Below are 24002 nucleotides of genomic sequence, written 5' to 3'. Positions count from 1 at the left end.
TCTACGTGTGTCACCTTAACCACTGGCCTCAGTTTCCCCATTTCTCTCTTTAGCCCTGGCGGGGTGTGACGGGAGCATAGTTCATTTCGGACGGTGCTTAGTTTGGGGTGTCGGGGTGCAGCCTTGCCGGCGCTCTCGGCCCCTGGCCCGCAGCCCCGGGCGGGGAGGGGACGGGGAGACGCCGTGGGGGAGGGGAGGAGGCGGGGCCGCCCCCCGCGGCCGGGCGGCATTCCTGGGAGGCCGGCGCTCTGACGTGGCTCGGGGGCCGCGGGCTTCTTAAACCCCCGGGCCCGGCCCGCCGCACTTCCCGAGCACCGCTCCGCCCTCGGAGGGAGAGAGAGACCCGAGCGAGGAGGCCCGCGAGCCGCCCGCCCAGAGAAGTTGCAGAGCGCGCAGCCCAGCCCGCGGTCGCGCCCCCAGCCCGCCGGCCCACCCGAACCCGGCCCGACCCACCCGAACCGGCCGCAGCCCCTGCCCGCCCGGCCGCCAGCATGATGAACAACAGCGGCTACTCGGAGCCCGCGGGCCTCGGCCTGGCCGACGAGGCGGACGAGATGCCGTCCACCGAGAAGGACCTGGCGGAGGACGCGCCGTGGAAGAAGATCCAGCAGAACACGTTCACGCGCTGGTGCAACGAGCATCTCAAGTGCGTGGGCAAGCGCCTCACCGACCTGCAGCGCGACCTCAGCGACGGGCTGCGGCTCATCGCGCTGCTCGAGGTGCTCAGCCAGAAGCGCATGTACCGCAAGTTCCACCCGCGCCCCAACTTCCGCCAGATGAAGCTGGAGAACGTGTCCGTGGCCCTCGAGTTCCTGGAGCGCGAGCACATCAAGCTCGTGTCCATCGGTCAGTGCGGGCGGCGAGGGCACGGCGGGGGGACACGGCGGGGAGGTGTGTGTGTGGCGCGGAGCTGTCCCCCGGGCAGGGGGCACAGGAGCTGGTGGGCGCGGGGAGCAGAGACCTGGGGCAGGGCGGCTGGCAGGGAAATGCCTCTGCCCCGTCTCCCTCACCCTCCCGCTCAGGCCGCTGCGTTCAGGACTCTCAGGACCCTGGGCACCCGCGGCGTTCCCAGCCCTCCAGCACCATACACTCCCACCGACCTGCCTCTATTCATTATCCCTTTCCTTCCTTTGGGCGACTGGGACCCCCCCCCCTTCCCCGGCAAACAAAGCAGGTGGCCTCCCAGCACCTCCACGGGAAGGCGGGGACTGCAGACGGGTCCCCATCAGTGCCCAGATCCACGGGCTCTGAGGCGAGGGGGAGCTGGTGGGCGGCAGGATGTCGTCCAGGCCCACTTCGGGCTTGTGCTCAGCTCAGGTCTCAGGCCCGGGGCCAGGGCAGGCAGGGCCCTGCCTCAAACACCTAAAAAGGCACTGAGCACTGAACAGCGCCGGGAGCTTTAACCCCTGCCTGGCCTCCTCCTGCCCTGGCCCAGGGAGCCGGCTCCAGCCTTGGCCGGCCCCAGCCCATCCCGAAGCTGGGGATTGGCTGCAGCTAACGGTCTGGCCCGGGGAGGGAGGGGAGGCCTGTAAAAGGAGGGAGTCCTTGAGTGTAACCAGATTTGGAAGGTGTGTTGGGACGGGATGGGGGTGGGGAGGTACTCTAAGCTTGGCAGCAGAGAAGTCTAGGGTGGGTTTTGAGTGGCAAGTAGCGCCCCCTGTCCTCCCAGCCCTACAGTCATTTGAGTAGGCCAGGGTCCCGGGAAAGACCCTCACTCCCGGGGTAAACTCTTAAGAGTTCTGCTGTGAATTACATGAAGGGGCCCCATATGGGGCTCCATGTGGGCTTCCCAATGGGCCGGCCAGGTAGCCTAGAACCCCCCACGACTGCCTCAGAGACACCCCCAGATAATGGACTGTCTGTCCACCCCCACTGTCCCTCAGGGCCATCTCTGGTCCTCCTGAATTAGCAGCTGAGGTCAGTTTGGGGCCCTTTGCCCTGTCCAGTCCCCTCCCTTGGCCTTACCCCTCCTGCCCAAATACTGGCCCCCCCCCCCCAGCCCTCACCCCACCGCCTGCTCCAGCCTGGAAATAGCCCTGCCTCCGTGACACAGCAGATGTCTCTGAGCTTTCCAGAAGGACAAGCCTGAGGGCAGGCATGGGGGAGGGGGCTCTGGTGTGTAGTGAGGGGGTGTGGGGGGCTGCAGACTACATGACCGAGTGTGGAGGGAGAGTCAGAGCCTGGCCAGCCCCTGTCACCCCTGCATGCTGAAATTTGAGAGGCAGGACTGACTATCCCAGGTGGGGTCTCCCGGGACAGACAGGCTAGGAAGCCTCTCCACCTCCCTCCCCACTGGTCCCTCTCCAGGCCTCATCCTTCCGGACTGCACCTCTCCCTCCCCCAGAGCGGTGCCTGGCCCCTGGCCCCTTGGCTCTGAGCTGAAGGGGGAGAAGTGAAGGCTGGTCTAGGGGCAGGAGGGAAGCTCCTCCGTCCAGTTGAGAGGAAGGGGAGCTGGTCCCCATTTAGTAGGCCAAGTGGCTCCCTCGAGCTGATGAGATAAGCTGTCAGCAATTCAGCTGCTGGGGCTAAGGCTGGCAGGGAGGGGCCTGCTACAGGGGTGGTAGCCCGAGGTGTGAGGGAACAACCCATGGGAAGTCTGCTTCCCCTGGTTCCCCTCTTCTCATGTTTGGGGGGAAGGGGCTGTTCTGGGGGCCTCTGCCCCAGGCATGGTCTCAGACTGAAGGTGAGCATCTGGGCACCTGAGTGGGGGGCCCTTCTTGGAGAAGAGAAGCTGGGGCCAAGGGGGAGCTGGGAGTGGAGACAGCTACCCGAGGAGAGGTGCTTAGCCTGAGTTGGGGGAGCTCTGGCCCTTTGTGCCCCCTTACCCCGCCCAGGTCCCCTACTGCCCCCTCAGCCCCTCGGAACAAAGAGGCCTATGAGGCAACTCTGTCCCGCAGCTGTTCCCCAGTTGCTATTCCTTCTCCTTGAGCCAACAGCCGAAGGAGGGGCTGGAGGGGGCAGCAGCTGTCCCAGCACCTCCCTCGGCCCAGCCCTCTCTCCTCCTCCCCCTCCACTTGAGGCCTGGGGGCAGGGGCGGCTCAGGGACTGGCTTCTGGCTCCTCCCGCTCCTTTGGGGGTATCCCTAGGCAGGCGAGAAGAGGGCTTGGGGGAGTTATGAGGGAGGAAGCCTGGCTAGAGCTGAGCTCCCCTCCCCAGGCCTCCAAGGGGAAGGAGGGAGAGGAAGGTCACAGCTTCCAGAGTGGGACTCGGCCCCGGCCGCAGTCCCTCCCCCGCCCCAAGCCATGGACCACTTGCTGTCTGGCCCTGGGCCAGTTGCTGGGGAGAAACCTCGCTCTCCAGCAAGTATGAATGATCACCCCACACATCCCCTCCCAGCCCCCAGCAGTCTCAAGGTCTCCCTCCCTCCCTTTAGGGGGTCTGGCCCCAGCCCGCTGCAGGAAGCCCTGCTGGGTGGTGAGTGCTGGCTTTGGAGACTGTCAGGGCTGCAAGAGGTCGAGGGGCACTGGGGTGTCAAGACTGTGTGAATGCACTGTGGGTGTGTTTGTGCCATCGAGAGAGCAGAGCTTTGGGAGGCCGGGAGCGAGTATGTCATGGAATGTGAAAGCTGCCAAACCATTGTGCTGCAGTGGAGCCAGGGGAAAGGGGGTGGGCTGGGGAGCTGCTGGGGAAGGAAGGATGAATCAGTGAGAGGGTGGGGAACCTAGGGGCCAGCCTGCCGCCGGAGGGACTGGAAGACCAAGGTTCCCTCCTGGGGCAAGTGGGGTGGGGTGGGGTAGGGGATGCTGGAGTTCCCTGGCCCTGGGTCTTCTTCCACCCTTCCCCAGATCTAGGAATGGGGGGCAGGAAAAGATGTATAACAGGGAGCCTTCAGCCCCACACTCTCCCATCTCTCGGCAACGCCAGTAAACAAGGCTGAGTTTTCCGCCCCCTTTGAACCTCTTAATAGCAGCTCAGCTTGGAGCTGATGGCTTTCAGGTCTGCATTGTCCTTTACAGATGAGGATTCCAAAGATCTATACTCTAGGCCACCTAGGCCACTGCCTCCTGGATGTTTCGCTTTGGCTGTTGAAGGGGAGCTAGGCCTGAACAATCTGGGGGAGTCAGGTCTGATCCATAGTATTCCTCAAAGGAGTTGATAGTGGAGCGTGTCTCAGCTTCTGAGACTCCAGTCTACATCGGTGACAAGTCCCAGGCTCTTGTGAAATCCCATTTCCCCCCAGCATTTGCAAACTGAGCTTGCCAGCTGGACACCCTCTCTCCTCCCAGGACCCCATTGTTCCAAAAGCCTTTTATGGCAATCAAGGTGGAAACCAGGTTGGTCTTGTTCCTCTGCAACTTCATGTTTTAAAATATTCATTCATTCAATCAAAATTTATTGAGGCCCCATCAAGTCCTAGACCCTGAGTATAGAAAGATAAAACCCAGGGTCTGGAGTGAAAGAGGACACACAAAAAGCAGTGATACCACTTCTGTAAAAGACCAAGCCAGTTGCCCTCAAGTTAACTGAACTCCTGTATCTGGGTAGAACTGTGCTTCATGGGGTTTTCAATGGCTGATTTTTCGGAAGCAGATCGCCAGGCCTTTCTTCCAAGGAATCTCTGGGTAGACTCAAAGCACCAACCTTTTGGCTTGCAGCGAGCACATTAACCATTCGCACCACCCATTTGTATAAAACTCTAGGAATTTCGAGCTAATCTATAGTGACAAAGCAGATCAGTGATTACCCAGGAAGGGAAAGGCAAGGAGGGGCAGGAGGGAGGGATTACCAAGGGGTCCACACAAGAAAACTTTTGGAAGTGACGGATATGTTTGTTATCTTGATGTGGGTGATGGCTTTCTGGCTTCATGTCAGAGCTTATCAAATTATACTCTTTAACATGTGCAGTTTATAATATGTCAAGTATACCTTGATAAAACCATTAAACAAAAAAACTAGTGTCTGCCCCCAGAAGGCTTATAAACCAGTAGGGCCAGACAGATCCTGGATAATTGTAGGGATGGCTATAGCCGATAGGAGGCAGACTGGAGTGCTCTAACAGGCAAGAGTATCTGTGCAGGAGTACACAGGGCAGCAGCCTCATTCTGAAGGGAGGAGGCCCCTGAAGGACTTGGCATCTCCACTTTGCACCTAGTAGGCTGAGAGGGAGGCGGTAGGTTCCAGAAATAGGAGGCCTGAGCCCAGCGCTGTAGCAGCTGCCTTGGGAGCACCCTCCCCATAGCTGGGCAGGTGCAGAAGGTACCCTGGGTCGGAGGGTGGGCTTCCTGAGCCCAGCTGGTTCTCTGTGCTCTGCAGACAGCAAGGCCATCGTGGATGGGAACTTGAAGCTGATCTTGGGCCTGATCTGGACCCTAATCCTGCACTACTCCATCTCCATGCCCATGTGGGAGGATGAGGACGACGAGGACGCCCGCAAGCAGACGCCCAAGCAGCGCCTGCTCGGCTGGATCCAGAACAAGGTGCCCCAGCTGCCCATCACCAACTTCAACCGAGACTGGCAGGATGGCAAAGCTCTCGGCGCCCTGGTGGACAACTGTGCCCCTGGTGAGTGGGCCAGCGGGTATCTTGAGGAGCCCTCAGCTGGAAGGAGAGCTAGGATGAGCCAATCCTACCAAGGCTCACAGTTGTCAGAATGCACCCCTGTGGGGCTCCCTCTCCTCCAGCTGAGATTCATGCTGGAGTCAGGCCTCCACTGCTGGGTGTGCCAGATTCTACAGGGGTAGGAAGGGCTTAGAGCCCCTCATTTTACAGACAAGGATGTTGAGGGCCAGAGAGAGCCAGTGACTTGTCCAGGGTCTCTTGGCTTGTCTGGCAGAACTGAACCTCGATCCCCCGGCCAGGACACCCTGCTCCACGTGCTCTCTACTTTGACACCTGGGCACTGCCGAGTGCTCCTTTGTGAGACCCTGGGACAGCTTTGAGAAGAGGCTGAGGCCCGGGATGATGTGGACTGAGGCTGGCATGGCGCTGCCAAGTGGCAGGTGACCCAGCCCTGCCCCCTCAATGTAGGTCCTGGCCTGGTCGGGTGGGGGCTGATCAGGGCCACAAGGAAACTGAGGCAGCACAGGCTAGAGCCCCACCCCGTGCACCATTTCCTTTCTGACCCTCGTCTCGTGAGAAGATGGGGCTTTTTCCACTCTGGGTTGGTTAGCCCTGAACCTGGGGAGCCATGGCCCCTTGGGAGAATCCTTCCCCGCCCTGGGGTCAGCCGGGGAGCAGGGGGTGGGAGGCAGGGGCACCAGCCGCCTGGGAAGCATTCCCAACTGCTGAGCCATTGCCCATAGCTGGTGTAGCTGCCAGCAGTGAGCTCAGCTGTTCTGGCCAGTCATGGATTCCAGCCTTTGAGCCAGCCCCCTCCCCGCCATGTGAGAGTGCCCCCACCTCCAGTCCTGGCCAGGACCAAGTACCCCGGCCCCCTTTCACAGGAGCGATCTGGGGCTCCCTCAGCGTTTTTAACATTAGGAGGGCTGGGCTCTGGGCAGCTTTGGAGAATTCATCCTTCAAAGCCTCAGTTTCCCCAGGTGGCCAGTTAGCAGGGAGAGGGAGTCTTATGCCCTCAGGCAGGTGTGGGATGTATGCTTAGAGATCTAGGACTTCAGAACAGCTGTGAGGAGACCTAGGGACATACATGGGACAGACTGTGACCCCTTCACCCCTGGAGCAGCTGCAATGAGGCAAGAGGGGTCTGGGAGGGGAGCCCTCTCAGGGGCTTGGTGTTCAGGGTCTGTGCTGCAGCCTGAGCAGGCAGGAGGCTGGCTGTTAGGGCTAGTGCCAGGCTGCGTCAGCCAGGGCAGAAAGGCCTCATTGTTGGTGCTAGGGAAGGCTGCTGGGCCTCTGAGCAGAGATGGGCACCCCAGCTGATGGGCCACAGCCTTGGTGGTCAGCAGGTACCTGGCTGGTTCAGGGGCCTCGAGCTGGCTGGGGAGGGGTGCACACCCACAGTCCATGAGGGTGTAGGGTGAACGAATGCGTCTGTTCTGGGTGACTGGTTTCCCCTCATCGTCCTCCCCATCTCTCTAGGTCTCTGTCCTGACTGGGAAGCCTGGGACCCCAACCAACCTGTGGAGAATGCCCGGGAGGCCATGCAGCAGGCGGACGACTGGCTCGGCGTGCCCCAGGTACACTCGCAGACGGGATGGGGCCACTGGCAGGGGGCCTAAAGATGGAAGTTGGGTCTACAAGGACACCTGGCCAGGAGGCAGGTGAGGACTGGGGCTGCCGGGCACAGTGGGCTGTGTAACTCCTTTCCTCCCCGTGGCAGGTGATTGCCCCTGAGGAGATTGTAGACCCCAATGTGGATGAGCATTCCGTCATGACCTACCTGTCCCAGTTCCCCAAGGCCAAGCTCAAGCCAGGTGCCCCTGTCCGCTCCAAACAGCTGAACCCCAAGAAGGCCATCGCCTATGGGCCTGGTAGGTGCTCAGCCCGGCAGCCCTCCCTGGGCACCTCTGCACCTGTGTGTGCCCCCTCAGTAACCTGGCTCTGCCTCTGCCCCCAGGCATTGAGCCCCAAGGCAACACTGTGCTGCAGCCTGCCCACTTCACCGTGCAGACTGTGGACGCCGGCGTGGGCGAGGTGCTGGTCTACATTGAGGATCCCGAGGGCCACACCGAGGAGGTGCGGGGGACCGCTGGGGCAGGAGGGGTTAGCATGGGGCTGGAACCGGAGGACACAGGGCCAAAAAGAGGATGGCCTGAAGGTGCTGGCTAAAGCCACCCGCCTGGGGGAGGCCTCACCATAGGGGCTGCGTGGGGCTGTGAGTTCAGGAAAGGCTACAGCCGCCATGACTTACAATCTTCTTCTTCCCATCAGGCCAAGGTGGTCCCCAACAACGACAAGGACCGAACCTATGCTGTCTCCTATGTGCCCAAGGTTGCTGGATTGCACAAGGTATCCCCATAGGCCCTCATCTGCCCTCCTGTTCGTTCACACCCTTGGCTCAGGCTGAATGGACCCCCTCTCAGCTCATACAACCCTCTTCTCCCCCAGGGTACCAACCACCTGCCCCTCACCCTCCTTGGCCCTGCTCTGCCCTCCCCCACCTCTCAGAGGCTCTCACCTGGAAGCTAACCTTTGACCCCTGACCCTTAGGTGACCGTGCTCTTTGCTGGCCAGAACATCGAACGCAGTCCCTTTGAGGTGAACGTGGGCATGGCTCTGGGGGATGCCAGCAAGGTGTCAGCCCGCGGCCCTGGCCTGGAGCCTGTGGGTAACGTGGCCAACAAACCCACCTACTTTGATATCTATACTGCAGGTAAGGATGGGCCTGGGGGGGCAGGTGGGCAGCCCCTGGCTTGTGGTATTGGGTGTGGGGTGTGGAAAAGGGCTGGGGTAGAGGTCCCAGGAAGTGGGCGCCCTGACAGCTGTGTGTCAAATGAGTGCTGATGGCCGGTGTCTATGGCAGGGGCCGGCACTGGGGATGTTGCCGTGGTGATCGTGGACCCGCAGGGCCGGCGGGACACAGTGGAGGTGGCCTTGGAGGACAAGGGTGACAGCACGTTCCGCTGCACCTACAGGCCTGTCATGGAAGGGCCACACACAGTACACGTGGCCTTTGCTGGTGCCCCCATCACCCGCAGCCCTTTCCCTGTCCATGTGGCGGAAGGTAAGAGCCCTTCACCCATCCCCACAATTACCCTCACCAGGACCAGCGAGGCTGCCCTGAGATTCTGGGTCCTAGAACTTATGGGAAATGAGGCTCTAAGTCCATAGGGTGGTGGGGGCCGCTATCTGAAGGTGTAAGATGGGCAGAAGGAGCAGCCAGGGCTGGGGCTCTGGAGAGACCCCATCCTATCATCCTCTCTACCCTCTGCCCCCCAAAGAGGCCTCAGTGAAGGACAGGCAGAACAGGTGCCACCTTGGAAGGGTTGAGGGGGAAGTTATAAGTCCATGTGGGTGGGGCATGTGTGGGAAGCACCTGCACATACCTGTAGGCCCTCAGTTGGTAACTCCCCCACTTGCTTCTCTCCCCGCTACTCAGTACCCCAGCTGCCGCTCGCCCCCTCCATGCCCATCGTCTGCCAGGCCAAGAGAGTGGCCCCACGTTAGTACTCTCCAGCAGAGGCTGGGCCAGGCATGGCCATAGCTGACCGGCCTTACCTATGCTGTGTGGCATGGCCCAGGCAGTGTGGAATCTCCTGTTCCATGGCATTCTGTGACAGGCCCTGGGTTCTGTGCCATTGTCTGTGTTCTGTGGCATTTTGTGACAGGCCCCAGGTTCTGTGCCATTGCCTGTGTTCCGTGGCATTCTGTGACAGACCCCAGGTTCCATGCCATTGCCTGTGTTCCGTGGCATTCTGTGGCAGGCTTCAGGTTCCGTGCCATTGCCTGTGTTCTGTGGCATATCTAGTGTCTTTGCCACTTGCCTGATGATTTCTGTGATAAAGTCTAGATTCTGTGCCATTGCCTGGGTTCTGTGGCAGGCCCAGGTTCTGTACCATTGCCTGTGATCTGTGGCAGGCCCAGGTTCTGTGCTATTGCCTGGGTTCTGTGGCAGGCCCAGGTTCTGTGCCATTGCCTGTGATGTGTGGCAGGCCCAGGTTCCGTGCCATTGCCTGGATTCCATGGTCAGCCCGGGTTCTGTACCATTGCCTGTGTTCCGTGGCAGGCTGCGATTACAATCCCCTGCCTGTCTGTGGCCCCACAATGGGTTGTGTGCCACTTTTTGTGTTCCATGGCAGGCTGAGATCACCATTCTTTTGTCTGTGTGCAGTGGCAGGGTCTGGGTTCTGTGCCACTGCAGTGTTCTGGGCCAGACTTCCTCTCATATGGAATATCTATTGTTCTGTGGCATCACTGAGTGTTTGTGGCATGACTTAGTTTCTAAGGGTGCTATGATGGCTCTAGGTGGATGACCCTTTCCGGTGTCCCTTAGCTCAACTCTCTGTCCAGGCTCTGCCATGCCTTTGTCCCAAGTGGCAGTGACTTAGAATCCCAGCCAGAGGGTTTCCTGGGACCTGCCCGATCCAGAGGCTGTAGCCAGTTCCCTGCCCAGCATGGCTGCCAGCAGTCCCAGTTGTGCGGGGACATAAGGGGCGCAGGGCAGGGGTGCATGAGGCCATGGCCTGTGCCTTGGAGGGGTCAGCAGGACTATGCTCAGTGAGGGGGGATGAGGGGTGAGGGGCTGAGGCTCTGTCCAGGGCCACCCAGCACCCCCAACCTACCTCCTCCTCCTCCCCTCAGCCTGCAACCCCAATGCCTGCCGGGCCTCTGGGCGGGGCCTGCAGCCCAAGGGTGTGCGTGTGAAAGAGGTGGCTGACTTCAAGGTGTTCACCAAGGGCGCTGGCAGCGGGGAGCTCAAGGTCACAGTCAAGGGGCCAAGTGAGTGCTGGGTCCCAGGGCCGGGGAGGGGGCAGGGAGAAATAGGGCCAGTAGTTATGGCTCCCTGAGAGCAGTGATACCCAGCTCCTCGCCCCATGGAGGAGACCCCTCTTCTGTTCTCCAAAGAGACACAGTGAGCAGACGCACCAGAGGGTCTCAGGCCCATCATCTCCTCTCTGCCTCAGTTTTCCTGTCTACAAGCTGGAAGCGACCCTCACCCTACGTTGTGCACAGGGGTGACATGTGGACCCTGCCCTGGGTTTCAGCTCTGCCCTTAGGCTGGGCCTGGGTATCCAAGGACCCACTGAGGGGCCTGGCTAAGGGAATTCAGGGGCTGGACTGACACCGTTGACCCACTCCCACATCTCCTCAGAGGGCACAGAGGAGCCGGTGAAGGTACGGGAGGCTGGGGACGGTGTGTTCGAGTGCGAGTACTACCCCGTGGTGCCCGGAAAGTATGTGGTGACCATCACCTGGGGCGGCTATGCCATCCCCCGCAGGTAAGCCCTGTCACCCCCTGCCTTCCTCCCCAGACCATCTTGGGGTGAGAGGGAGCAAGGAGACGGGCTGCCTGGGAACCTGAGGACAGAGAGGAGGGCGCCTTGGACAGGGGCACTCTGGCACTGACGCCAGCTCCCCCTTTGCCCCAGTCCCTTTGAGGTGCAGGTGAGCCCCGAGGCAGGAGTACAGAAGGTACGGGCCTGGGGGCCTGGCTTGGAGACTGGCCAGGTGGGCAAGTCCGCCGACTTTGTGGTGGAGGCCATTGGCACGGAAGTGGGGACACTGGGTAAGTAGCTGGTTGGCAGAAGGTGGGAATGCTGGGGGTCCCTGGGGGGTGACGGAGGGCCAGAAGGTGTAGACGCTGGGGAGCAACTGAGGACAGGAGGCGGGAATGCTCGGGAGTGATGGGATGAGACAGGGAGATGGGACACAGGGGCGACCAGGGTTTGAGGGGAAGATCCCCCCACCTTGCACCCAGGCTTCTCCATCGAGGGGCCCTCCCAGGCCAAGATCGAGTGTGATGACAAGGGCGATGGCTCCTGCGACGTGCGGTACTGGCCCACGGAGCCCGGCGAGTATGCTGTGCATGTCATCTGTGACGACGAGGACATCCGTGACTCACCCTTCATTGCCCACATCCAGCCAGCCCCACCCGACTGCTTCCCAGATAAGGTGCAGCCCCAGCCCTCGTGCTGGGCCTGGGGGGCGGAGCTGGCCCTCCTCCAGCCCCTACCCAGCCTCTGCTCTTGCCACTGACAGGTAAAGGCCTTTGGGCCAGGCCTGGAGCCCACTGGCTGCATTGTGGACAAGCCCGCGGAGTTCACCATTGATGCCCGCTTAGCTGGCAAGGGAGACCTGAAGCTTTATGCCCAGGTGCGACATTGCCCAATCTCTACTGCCCTCACCAGGAGCAGAAGCCCTAGGAGGGCTAGGGGCTGGGGGCAGCACCTCCAGACGGGAAGTTGCAGCATCTGGGAAAGTCAAGGCCAATTATCAGGGGTCCACAGGATTCCGACTCATAGCAGCCCTATAGAACAGAGTAGAACTACGCCATAGGGTTTCGTAGGCTGTAAGTTTTTAAGGGAGCAGATTGCCAAGTCTTTTCTCCTGAGGAGCAGCTGGTGGTTTTGAACTGCCACCTTTCCTTTAGCAGCCAAGCATGAGCACTTTAACCATTGTGCCACCATTGTGCTTCTTTCAAAAATGTACTTTAACGATTATGATAATAGTACTTACATTTGCACCAATAATTTGTCATGGAAGGACGATTTCATTGAATAAGACACTGGTTTCCTGAGTCGGTTTCTCAAACTGGTGTCCATTGTCCCCTAGAGGTTAATGAACGTATCCTTGAAGGGTCAAGTAGATGATTCGTCTTTAAAAGGTCGTTATTCAGGATTTAGGAACTAACCTCTTTCCCAGCAACTGTAACACATGGGGTCGCCATGAGTCTGAATGGATTCCCCAGCAATGGATTTGTTTTGGGTTGTTTTTCTCCCCCCACCTACACACTTCAGAAATGAGAAAGGCCTCGAAGATGGCCTGGACCCAGATCTCCTGGTTCGCAGGGTGGTCTCTGGCCACTAGAGCACGTGGCACTGGGCTTGCCTGCACCTGTCGTCAGTGGGGTGCTGAGGGGCAGTGAACGTGTGGGGGGTGTGTAAAGAGGACAGCCAAGTCAGACCTGAGGCCAACAGAGGGCACAGGTGCTCCAAGGAGGCCAAAGCCCACTCTGAACCCTGCTTGGGGGATGTCTGCAGGATGCCGAGGGCTGCCCCATCGACGTCAAGGTGATCCCCAACGGTGATGGCACCTTCCGCTGCTCCTACGTGCCCACCAAGCCCATCAAGCACACCATCATCATCTCCTGGGGAGGCGTCAACGTGCCCAAGAGCCCCTTCCGGGTTGGTCCTCCATGCCCTGCCCCACGCTCATTGCCAGAAGTCCCAGAGGAAGGGTGGAGCCCCACGCAGGATACATTGGTTGTCCCTGGGTCCCGCCACCCCTCCCGATCTGAAGGCCTCCAGGAGGAGGCTAAAACTGGTCCAAGGCTGGGGCGGGTAGTACTGGGGAGGGCGTAGGCTTTGAAGGAGAGGTACTGTGCTGAGCATTGCTTCCTCCCCACAGGTAAATGTGGGAGAGGGCAGTCACCCCGAGCGAGTGAAGGTGTATGGCCCTGGCGTGGAGAAGACAGGCCTCAAGGCCAACGAACCCACCTACTTCACGGTGGACTGCAGCGAGGCCGGCCAAGGTGTGAGGCCAGCCCTGGAGTGGGGGGTGGGCCAGGGGCTTGGGGGTGGAGCTGGGGTGTGTGGGGCCGCGGCTCTGACCAGAGCCTGTTTCCGGCAGCTGCGCTCTAGTGGGACTCGTCATTTGGGGGTGGTTGTTGAGCACCCTACTCACAGCTAAGTACTGCCTCTCCTCAGGCGATGTGAGCATTGGCATCAAGTGCGCCCCTGGCGTGGTGGGCCCTGCAGAGGCTGACATTGACTTTGACATCATCAAGAATGACAATGACACCTTCACCGTCAAATATACGCCCCCGGGGCCCGGCCGCTATACCATCATGGTGCTGTTTGCCAACCAGGTACCCCGTCCCTTCGCGGAGCAGGCGGTTTGAGATACTGTCGCTTGGGGCAGGGGAGAGGTGGGGCAGTACAGGTCCACAGGCATGTATCGGGAACTTCCTGGCTGCAGATGGTGGGTGCAGAGGAAGCTGAGGGGGCCCTTTGAGAGGTTGCCCTAGTCCACAGTGGGTCGTCTGGGAACATCCTGCCACCATGATCAGCCCAGATCAGGGGTGCGGCCCCCCTGACCGAGCCTTCCTCCATCCAGGAGATCCCTGCCAGTCCCTTCCACATCAAGGTGGACCCCTCCCATGATGCCAGCAAGGTCAAGGCTGAGGGCCCCGGGCTGAACCGCACAGGTAGGCATCTGGGCAGGGGTCAGGCTGAATGGGCTGAGGTTATGCAGCCACCAGGACCTCACTACCATCTCTGGGGGGCCCCCCAGGTGTGGAAGTTGGGAAGCCCACTCACTTCACGGTGCTGACCAAGGGCGCTGGCAAGGCCAAGTTGGACGTGCACTTTGCTGGGGCAGCCAAGGGTGAGGCTGTGCGGGACTTTGAGATCATCGACAACCACGACTACTCCTACACGGTCAAGTACACGGCTGTCCAGCAGGTGTGTCCCCCACCCACCCCACCTGTCCTGGCCAGCCTGGGGCCCGGTCTCCTCCCTCGCATCTCGTGGGACCCATTCTGCATCCTTGGCCCCTTTGCTGCTTCCCTGTCCTCTCTCTTGCTCTGGACCTCTAAGCCAAAGGGACAGTGCTGGACTGTGTCTGAGCCACCCAGTTCTGACCTACTCTTGTACCCAATAGGGCAACATGGCTGTGACAGTCACTTATGGTGGGGACCCTGTTCCCAAGAGCCCCTTTGTGGTGAATGTGGCACCCCCACTGGACCTCAGCAAAGTCAAAGTTCAAGGCCTCAACAGCAGTAAGTGGAGCAAGAGCTGCCCTGGGAGTGAGGGTTGCTGGGGTAGGGTGGGCTGGGGTCTGCTCATGGTGCACCCTGTCCCCTCTGCAGAGGTGGCTGTGGGGCAAGAGCAGGCATTCTCTGTGACCACACGCGGGGCTGGCGGTCAGGGCCAGCTGGATGTCCGGATGACTTCACCCTCAAGACGGCCCATCCCCTGTAAGCTGGAGCCTGGGGGTGGGGCTGACACCCAGGCTGTGCGCTACATGCCCCCTGAGGAGGGCCCCTACAAGGTGGATATCACCTACGATGGCCACCTGGTACCTGGCAGCCCCTTCACCGTGGAGGGTGTCCTGCCGCCTGACCCCTCCAAGGTGAGGAGACAGGGCTGGTGGAGGCAGGTGGTTGGTGTGGGGATGGGTGAATCACGGGGACAGAAGCCAAAAGGACTTGTGTACCAGGGTAACCAGGACCTGCCCTGAGACATCTTTGTGATTAAGAGCCCAGTCTTGGAGCCAGGCTGGTCTTGAGTATCAGATCCACTAACTGGACAGATTCTTTCTCTCTCTCTGCCTCTTTTTCCTCACCTGGACTTGTTATAAGGAGTAACACGAAGTAGTCAGTCTGAAGTAGCTGCTATGTCTGAAGGGGCTTAGCTGGGTGGGGAGCTAGAAAGAGGGTGGGGCATGGGAGCAGCCAGGTGTAGGGGACCCACATACCCTGCTTCTCCCCCCAGGTTTGTGCTTATGGCCCTGGTCTCAAGGGCGGGCTGGTGGGCACCCCAGCACCATTCTCCATCGACACCAAGGGGGCAGGCACAGGTGGCCTGGGGCTGACCGTGGAGGGTCCCTGCGAGGCCAAGATCGAGTGCCAGGACAATGGTGACGGCTCATGTGCCGTCAGCTACCTGCCTACAGAGCCAGGCGAGTACACCATCAACATCCTGTTCGCTGAAACCCACATCCCTGGCTCACCCTTTAAGGCCACCATCCGGCCCGTGTTCGACCCAAGCAAGGTGCGGGCCAGTGGGCCAGGCCTGGAGCGTGGCAAGGTTGGCGAGGCGGCCACCTTCACTGTGGACTGCTCGGAGGCGGGTGAGGCTGAGCTGACCATTGAGATCCTCTCGGACGCCGGCGTCAAGGCTGAGGTGCTAATCCACAACAACGCTGACGGCACCTACCACATCACCTACAGCCCCGCCTTCCCTGGCACCTATACCATCACTATCAAGTATGGCGGGCACCCCGTGCCCAAGTTCCCCACCCGCGTCCACGTGCAGCCTGCCGTTGACACCAGCGGCATCAAGGTCTTTGGACCTGGTGTGGAGCCACATGGTGAGTGAGAGGAGGGGCTGAGGGCTCAGGAAGCAGTGGAGCAAAGGAAGGGACCTAGGGGAAGCTCCAGAGTCCTGAGGGGCTCAGACAGTTCGGAGGAGAAGCCCAGGGGAAGGGCAGGGCGTGAAGGGGAAACTCGAATCTGCTCTTGTGACCCAATTATGTCTACCCACGGGCGTTTTCTGGGAAGATCCTCCACTTTCATCAGATTAAGGGGTAACTGGTCCAAAACAAGGAGTTGCTACTAACGTACTAAGTGAAAGGTTGGTGGTTCAGATCTACCCAGAGGTGCCTTTGGAAGAAAGGCCTGTCGATCTACTTCAAAAAAATCAGCCACTGAAAACCCTATGGAGCACAGTTCTAACATGGGGTCTCCATGAGTTGGGATCAACTTCACCTCAGCTGGTTTGGTGTTTTTTGTTTTGGATCCAAAAAAGCTAAGAACACTGCTGTAGAGGGTGCCGAGGGAGAGGGTGGCAGGAGATAGTCCACTCAGTCCAGTTAGGTGTGAATGTCCATGTGCTGGGCTGGGGGCTGGTGCAGAGCAATGTGAGACCCAAACCTACCCTCTAGGGCCCACAGCCTTTTGGGGGAGGCTGAGGTGAACAGGATGTCACCGTGTGGCACTGGTGTTAAGGCAGAAGCTGTGGACCAGGGTCTGGGAGCTCCCAGGGGAGAGAGCGGGTGGCTGGAGCTCAGCTGGAAGCTAGCAAGCTGAGGGGAAGGGCAGCCCTGGGGTGGGGTGAGCATCTGTGAGGGCTGCCCCCACGCCACACTGAGCTCTCCTCTCCTGGGACCCAGGTGTCCTGCGTGAGGTGACCACCGAGTTCACTGTGGATGCAAGATCCCTAACAGCCATGGGAGGGAACCATGTGACGGCGCGCGTGCTCAATCCCTCGGGCGCCAAGACGGACACCTACGTGACAGACAATGGAGATGGCACCTACAGAGTGCAGTACACGGCCTACGAAGAGGGTGAGGGGCCGCCTGGGGGACAAGGGGTCTGGGTCACAGCATTCTGGGGCGGGCAGGGCTGGGTGGGTGCACCCCTCACCACTGACTATGTGCCTTGGTCTCCAGGTGTGCACTTGGTGGAGGTGCGGTATGATGACGTAGCTGTACCCAAGAGCCCCTTCCGAGTGGGCGTGACAGAGGGCTGCGACCCCACCAGAGTCCGGGCCTTTGGGCCAGGCCTGGAGGGCGGCTTGGTCAACAAGGCCAACCGCTTCACTGTGGAGACCAGGTATGCTTTCCTTCTCGACCTTGACCCTGAGACTGAGAGCACCCTGCCTCTTTGTCCTTCTGTGTGCACCTCACCCCCACCTCATCCTCTCTCAAAGGCTGACGCAGGGACAAACCTTCCCCAGTGTCCCAGGTCAACCTCTGTAGCCCAGCCCTCTTCAGCTGGCCTCCCAGTGGCCTGCCCTCCTTTTCCTCCTCCCCATTCACTGGTCCTCGCTGAGCTGAGGGTCTGTCGTCTTGCAGGGGAGCTGGCACCGGAGGCCTGGGCCTGGCCATTGAGGGCCCCTCAGAAGCTAAGATGTCCTGCAAGGACAACAAGGATGGCAGCTGCACTGTGGAGTACATCCCCTTCACCCCCGGAGACTACGATGTCAATATCACCTTCGGGGGGCGGCCCATCCCAGGTGTGCAGAGAGGGCCAGGGAAGAGAGGGTGGCAGGGCATCTGCTCAGTGAGAAGGGAACTGGAAGGAGGCTGGATGTGGAGGTTGGAAGAGAGGACCCCCCAGAAGCAGGGCTGGGCACCAGCCCAGGCAGGGGGGAGGGCATGGAGGGGGAGGCGTGAGTCCTGAGGGTAGAGTCTGGAGCCAGGGCGTGGTTGCTGCTGCCACAGCCCCTCCAAATCACCCCAAGAGGCTGAGCTCTGGCGTCCTAGTCCCTGCCTGGGATGTGACCTTGGTTGTGCAGGTCCCTCAGACACTGTCCAGGTGAGGACAGCCTTCCTGGCCTCTGTCCTCAGTGTCTGCACAGCAGAGAACCCCCATCTCCCTGCTCCCTTGCAGGGCAGAGCTGGGAGGGGTCCCTTCTTCAGTAACTGCATAATCCAGGCCTACTGAAATTGGACATTCTCTCCCCATTTTTTTTTTTTCTCCCCATAACTTACCTAATTTCTCTTTTTTTAAAATTATATCAGCCACAACATCAAAAATGTATGTTCTTTTGAAATAGTCCATTTTTAACATGTTACTGATTTAGGAAGGCCTTTCTTTCCAGGCCTATAGCCCAAATGAATGAGGCCTGCCCAGCCTCAGTATGCAGCCAAGTTCATTTTTTCTTGTTTGTTTTCTTAGCAAGTTCCTAAGCATTTTACATGTTGCTCTGGCCTGCCTGTGGGAGGAGCTCTCCCAGTCCTGGATTGGTCTCTCGGCGTCAGGGAGGCCCCCCTAGGTAGGTGGGTGAGGCTGATGCCCTTCTCCTTGCAGGGAGCCCATTCAGGGTACCGGTGAAGGATGTGGTGGACCCAGGGAAGGTGAAGTGCTCAGGGCCAGGCCTTGGAGCCGGCGTCAGGGCCCGGGTTCCCCAGACCTTCACAGTGGACTGCAGCCAGGCTGGCCGGGCCCCTCTGCAGGTGGCCGTGCTGAGCCCTACAGGTATGGACTGTCTGAGGCAGCTGGGGGGAGGTGGGATGGGGTCCCGGGAGGCTCTGCTGACCTGCCCCCCTGCCCAGGTGTGGCCGAGCCTGTGGAGGTGCGTGACAAAGGGGACGGGACCCACACTGTCCACTACACCCCTGCCACTGATGGGCCCTACACAGTAGCCGTGAAGTATGCTGACCAGGAGGTGCCACGCAGGTGAGGCCCAGCTATAGCTCCCATGCTATGGCTGAGCCCAGGGGAGCTTCCACAGGGCCACACCTGCAGGGCCCTTGTCTCAGCTTCACCCTGTCCCAGCTGCCCCAGCTTGCTCTGCCTCCCCTGGGGCTTCCTCCCTGGACTGCTCATGTTCTCCAGTCTGAAGTCAGCACAGCCCTGTAGCACAGCCCCAGGGGCTCTCCTCCTGCTGAGCTTTTAGCGCATGAAGCTACAAAATTAGCACCTTGGAGAAAGGACTGCAAGCTGGTAGAGGGTGTCCTTTGGGCCCTCGAATAAGCCGTAGCCTCCTCCCAGGGAAGGAAGAGGAAACACTCAAGCTCTGTCACACGGCCCCCGAGGGACCCTTCCCAAGACTCAGGATGGAAGCTGGCCCCCTTCCTTCCTGCCCATGCATGTGTGGGGAGGACTCTAGTCCCAACATGGGGTGGGATGCCCCCTCCTAACCCCCAGCCAACTGTCCATCCCCTCTGCCCTTCAAGCCCCTTCAAGATCAAAGTGCTTCCAGCCCACGATGCTAGCAAGGTGCGGGCCAGCGGGCCCGGCCTCAACGCCTCAGGCATCCCTGCCAGCCTCCCTGTGGAGTTCACCATTGATGCCCGGGATGCCGGGGAGGGGCTGCTTACTGTCCAGATCCTGGTGAGTCCACACGCCGCCCCGCCCCCAGGTCTGGTCCTGGCTCGGGCAGGCCTCGACCTCTGCTTCTTTCATAGGACCCTGAGGGCAAGCCCAAGAAGGCCAACATTCGAGACAATGGGGACGGCACGTACACCGTGTCCTACCTGCCGGACATGAGTGGCCGGTACACCATCACCATCAAGTACGGTGGTGATGAGATCCCCTACTCACCCTTCCGCATTCACGCCCTGCCCACGGGGGATGCCAGCAAGTGCCTTGTCACAGGTGGGCTCCCGCCCGGCTTTCTCTGCCCCTGCTCACAACCTGCACCCGTCAAAGCCCTCCAGGTCCCTGGCCTAGTCCCAAGGGACTGCTGGTCAGCAAGCTCACCCCTCCTACCCACCAGCCTCACCCCCTCCCATCCCATCCAGGGTGCTACGTAGCCTCACCTTCTTTTTTCTTTCCAGTGTCCATTGGCGGCCATGGCTTGGGTGAGTGCCCTTCCTCTTCTCACTGTGGGCTGGGTGGCGTGGGGCAGCAGGGAACAGGGAGGGGCTGGCTACAGCCCCCACTGGCCCCTGACTTGGTGCTTTTGTGTGGCAGGCGCCTGCCTGGGCCCCCGTATCCAGATTGGGGAGGAGACAGTGATCACAGTGGACGCCAAGGCAGCAGGCAAGGGGAAGGTGACATGCACGGTATCCACACCGGACGGGGCTGAGCTCGATGTAGACGTGGTTGAGAACCACGACGGCACCTTTGACATCTACTACACAGCGCCCGAGCCGGGCAAGTATGTCATCACCATTCGCTTCGGAGGCGAGCACATCCCCAACAGCCCCTTCCACGTGCTGGTAAGCTCTGGGCCACGTCAGGGCTTGATGGGGGCTGGGGGGTGGGCCTGGGCCCTCTTGGCAGCAGCCGGAATCACAGACCTCAGCCCACATCTGATGATTCTGGGTCACATACTCCAGGACCAAGTCTCCCAAAGCGAGAGGGGAGCCTAACCCTGCCTGTGGCCCCACTGATGGTCAGCCTGCTCCGGAGGAACTTAGCATGTTCCTCTCGACCCTCAGTCCCACCGTCCCTGGCTTTATGTTCCCAGAGGTGGCTCTGCAGGAAGAAGCAGTGGGTGAGGCACCCGAGGCATCCATCCTGCCCTGTGAGCACCCCAGGATTTTGGGTCCCAGAATTTAGGGTCACTATTTTTTTTTTATGAGTCATTTTTATGAGTCAGAATTGACTTGATGGTGATGGGTTTGGTTTTGGTTTTTTGTGGGGACAGCCCAGGAGTCCTTGGGTGGCAAAAACAGTTAATTGCTACACTACTAACTAAAAGCTTGGCGGTTCAAACTTAGTCAGAGGCACCTTGGAAGAAAGACCTGGCAGTCTGCTTCTGAAAGGTCACAGCCATGAAAACCCTGTACGGCAGTTCTACTCTCAAACACACGTGGTCACCGCGAGTCAGAGTTTGGATTTTTGGGCCAGCCCAGGCTGGAGTCAGGTCCCAGTCCTTTGAGCTGGGTGCGCTGGCCTGCCACTCCCGTGCCCTCTGTGCCTTGCCTCCCCAGGCGTGTGACCCCTTGCCCCACGTGGAGGAGCCCTCTGATGTGCTGCAGCTGCACCAGCCCTACGCCCCTCACCGGCCCGGTGCCTACCCCACGCACTGGGTACTGCCGCCACCGCCGGGCGAGCCCTCTTCCCCCTCGCCTTCCTTCACTTCTTTCTTCTGTTCCTCAGCAGCCAGGGCTGGGCACTGTTTGGGGCCTCTCGGGGAGCAGCAGGGAGCCAGGCTGGGCAGGTGGACCCTGGGCAAGGCAGGTGGACTCCAGGTGGGACAGGTGGACTCTGAATGGGGCCGTGGCCTCTGAGCTAGACAGGTGGACCCTGGGCGGGGCATGTACCTCTTCCATCGCAGCTGACACGCCTCTCCTGCTCGGGCTTCACCTTTAACCGTCTTTTTCCTTCCTGAACTCTTCCTCTGACTTCAGTCATGGCTCAGGCCAAGCGTCCAGGCCTTCCTCAGCTAATGCCCGTTCCCTCTTACCCGCCACAGGCCACCGAGGAGCCCGTGGTGCCCGTGGAGCCCATGGAGTCCATGCTGCGACCCTTCAACCTGGTCATCCCCTTCACCGTGCAGAAAGGGGAGCTCACAGGTACTGCCCAGGGCCTTCCTCCAGGCCCACCCTCACCTTAGAGATGAAAACTGGGGGCCAGAGAGGGGACAGGAACTACCCAAGGCCACACAGCAAGCTGGGCAGAGCTGGAACTCAGCCTCAAGCCTGCTGCCCCAGGCTGTCTCCTGGCACCTGGCCTCTGCGTGGAAGCAGAACCACACGGGAGAGGGGGGCCTGGGCCAGCAGGGGCTTTGCGGTGGGGGCAACTGGGGTCCTGTGCTAACCGTGTCTGCCTGGCAGGGGAGGTGCGGATGCCCTCCGGGAAGACTGCACGGCCCAACATCACTGACAACAAGGACGGCACCATCACGGTGAGGTATGCACCCACCGAGAAAGGCCTGCACCACATGGGCATCAAGTACGACGGCAACCACATCCCTGGTGAGTGGGGCAGGGCTGGGTGAGAGGAGTCACCCGCAGAGATTGCATTCTTGCCTTCCTGCTCCCAACAAATGCGTCTTGAGAGCCTGCTGTGTGCAGACACCAAGCTGGGCCGTGCGGGGAGGCAGATTCCCATAAGTCACGTCCCTGTGGCACAGACACAGGCTCAGGAAGGAGGCTGCTGAGGAGGTGCTAGGGCTCCAGGGTGGACTCAGGCAGCCCATCCCCACCACTGACCCAGCCCCCTCCCCCTGTGCTGCCCCCAGGAAGTCCCCTGCAGTTCTACGTGGACGCCATCAACAGCCGCCACGTGAGTGCCTACGGGCCAGGCCTAAGCCACGGCATGGTCAACAAGCCGGCCACCTTCACCATTGTCACCAAGGATGCTGGGGAAGGTGAGGGGAGCTGTAGGCACAGGGCTGGGTGGGGGACCAGCCAGGTGTTGGGGAGAGGACAGGACCTCTTATCTCACCCCCATCTCCACCCACAGGTGGTCTGTCCCTGGCTGTGGAGGGCCCATCCAAGGCAGAGATCACCTGCAAGGACAACAAGGATGGCACCTGCACTGTGTCCTACCTGCCCACAGCTCCCGGAGACTACAGCATCATCGTGCGCTTTGACGACAAGCACATCCCGGGGAGCCCCTTCACAGCCAAGATCACAGGTGGGGTGCACACATGCAGCCTGCATCACACTTGCATACACACGTGCACACACCACATATGCACACGCATCACATATGTGCCTGGCATACAACGTATTTTCAAGCCCAGCCTGTTCAGTCACTCCATACATGAGGGCAGAGCCCCTCGAGGTAGAAGAGGTCATTTGGGGTAAACGCAGAGTGTTCTCTGCAGCAGGTGAGAAACGCTCAACTGCCCCCAAGCTTTGAAACGTGTGATCTCATTAGTGTTTGCAGGAGCTTTCAGAAGACTTCAGAGTATTAGTGATTTCTCCATACAGACAAGGAAAGCAGTCTAAGCAACTTGCTCGAAGCCACACGCTCATCAGGGCAAGAGCCAGGGCTGCACCTCAGGTCTGTGTGGTCCAGTCTAGTGTTTTGTTTCCACAAAACAACGTGAGTCAGTATTAAAATACGCAAAGGTTCCTTTCAGGGTTTGACATGTTCAGAAATGAGGCATCGGCAGAGGGTCTCCGAGGAGAGTTGGGGTACTGGGCTCAGGATGGTCTCTGGCAGCTAACATGGGACTGAAGCCGCGCTCCCCCAGGCCTCAGGCTCCATGTGCCTGTACGTGGCCTCAGGCCTCAGTTGAGTCCGGCAGGGCCTGCCAGTTCTCCTGAGCCCCACGAGGGCAGGGCCTACATGGAGTTCCAACTGCCTGACTCCCAAACCCCCTCTAGGGGATGACTCGATGAGGACCTCACAGCTGAACGTGGGCACGTCCACAGACGTGTCACTGAAGATCACGGAGAGCGACCTGAGCCTGCTAACCGCCAGCATCCGTGCCCCCTCAGGCAACGAGGAGCCCTGCCTGCTCAAGCGTCTGCCCAACCGGCACATCGGTGAGCAAGGCGCTGCATGGGAGGCTGGGAGGAAAGGGCCGCTCCGCCACATCCGGGCCGTGCCTGACACCTCGTCTCCACAGGGATCTCCTTCACCCCCAAGGAGGTGGGGGAGCACGTGGTGAGCGTGCGTAAGAGTGGCAAGCACGTCACCAACAGCCCCTTCAAGATCCTCGTGGGGCCGTCTGAGATCGGGGATGCCAGCAAAGTGCGGGTCTGGGGCAAAGGCCTGTCTGAGGGACAGACCTTCCAGGTAGCAGAGTTCATCGTGGACACTCGCAATGCAGGTACACCTTCCCCAGAGCCCCCGAGGGGTCTCCAGTGTCAGCTGGTGCCTCTTTCTCCCTGGCCAGCTCCCCCTGGCCAGACCCTCCTCCCTGCACTTGCGCCTCTGTCTCTTTTGGGATTCACATCCTGGGGGCATGCATGTCCCCATGTCATTCCTAAGGGAAAGTCCAGCTGTCCTGAGCATCTGTTTCTCCTGCCCTCCCTGGAGTCCTAGAGACCTGCCTTAGGGAGTTTTCCAGACCACCTACCCCCTGGCCCTCAGAGGCAGTGCCTGGCTCACCCTCCTCCTCCCCTGAAGCCATCAGTAGTGGTTACTGTGCACAGTGGGTGCCCACTCCGTGCAGAGCCTACAGTCTAGACAGAGAAGAGGAGAGTGGCAGAGGGCGGTGGGCAGCAGGGACCGAGGGAGATGTGACCCTCGCTTTCCTCCAGGTTACGGAGGCTTGGGGCTGAGTATCGAAGGCCCTAGCAAGGTGGACATCAACTGTGAGGACATGGAGGACGGCACGTGCAAAGTCACCTACTGCCCCACAGAGCCTGGCACCTACATCATCAACATCAAGTTTGCTGACAAGCATGTGCCTGGTGAGGCTCTG

At 60.1% G+C, this 24002-nt stretch overlaps 1 protein-coding gene across 2 annotated transcripts in view; it reads left to right on the top strand.

Moving 5' to 3' along the window:
- Positions 1–297: 297 nt before the first annotated feature.
- FLNC (filamin C) overlaps positions 298–24002 on the top strand; it is a 29254-nt gene continuing 5549 nt past the window's right edge. The window contains exons 1-38 of one of the 2 annotated variants that reach the window (XM_049894017.1): positions 298–846; positions 5254–5502; positions 6979–7076; positions 7220–7370; positions 7457–7575; positions 7771–7848; positions 8050–8212; positions 8363–8563; positions 10141–10278; positions 10652–10778; positions 10929–11065; positions 11258–11451; positions 11539–11652; positions 12540–12683; positions 12907–13030; positions 13206–13366; positions 13615–13705; positions 13792–13961; positions 14161–14278; positions 14369–14631; positions 14994–15591; positions 16393–16566; positions 16672–16834; positions 17077–17237; positions 18035–18202; positions 18280–18403; positions 18904–19060; positions 19135–19324; positions 19507–19530; positions 19643–19890; positions 20608–20706; positions 21093–21192; positions 21454–21594; positions 21861–21989; positions 22085–22258; positions 22957–23118; positions 23202–23405; positions 23839–23991. In XM_049894017.1, coding sequence (XP_049749974.1) covers positions 492–846; positions 5254–5502; positions 6979–7076; positions 7220–7370; positions 7457–7575; positions 7771–7848; positions 8050–8212; positions 8363–8563; positions 10141–10278; positions 10652–10778; positions 10929–11065; positions 11258–11451; positions 11539–11652; positions 12540–12683; positions 12907–13030; positions 13206–13366; positions 13615–13705; positions 13792–13961; positions 14161–14278; positions 14369–14631; positions 14994–15591; positions 16393–16566; positions 16672–16834; positions 17077–17237; positions 18035–18202; positions 18280–18403; positions 18904–19060; positions 19135–19324; positions 19507–19530; positions 19643–19890; positions 20608–20706; positions 21093–21192; positions 21454–21594; positions 21861–21989; positions 22085–22258; positions 22957–23118; positions 23202–23405; positions 23839–23991 — 6364 coding nt within the window. In that variant the 5' untranslated portion in view covers positions 298–491. The remainder of the gene's footprint in view (positions 847–5253; positions 5503–6978; positions 7077–7219; positions 7371–7456; positions 7576–7770; positions 7849–8049; positions 8213–8362; positions 8564–10140; positions 10279–10651; positions 10779–10928; positions 11066–11257; positions 11452–11538; positions 11653–12539; positions 12684–12906; positions 13031–13205; positions 13367–13614; positions 13706–13791; positions 13962–14160; positions 14279–14368; positions 14632–14993; positions 15592–16392; positions 16567–16671; positions 16835–17076; positions 17238–18034; positions 18203–18279; positions 18404–18903; positions 19061–19134; positions 19325–19506; positions 19531–19642; positions 19891–20607; positions 20707–21092; positions 21193–21453; positions 21595–21860; positions 21990–22084; positions 22259–22956; positions 23119–23201; positions 23406–23838; positions 23992–24002) is intronic. The other variant, XM_049894018.1, reaches the window with a different exon arrangement.

The sequence above is a fragment of the Elephas maximus genome, chromosome 8 (assembly GCF_024166365.1).
Source record: "Elephas maximus indicus isolate mEleMax1 chromosome 8, mEleMax1 primary haplotype, whole genome shotgun sequence".
In the NCBI taxonomy this organism is placed as follows: domain Eukaryota; kingdom Metazoa; phylum Chordata; class Mammalia; order Proboscidea; family Elephantidae; genus Elephas; species Elephas maximus.
The sequence above is the reverse complement of the archived record's forward strand: the minus strand, read 5'-3'. Positions and strand labels throughout refer to the sequence as shown.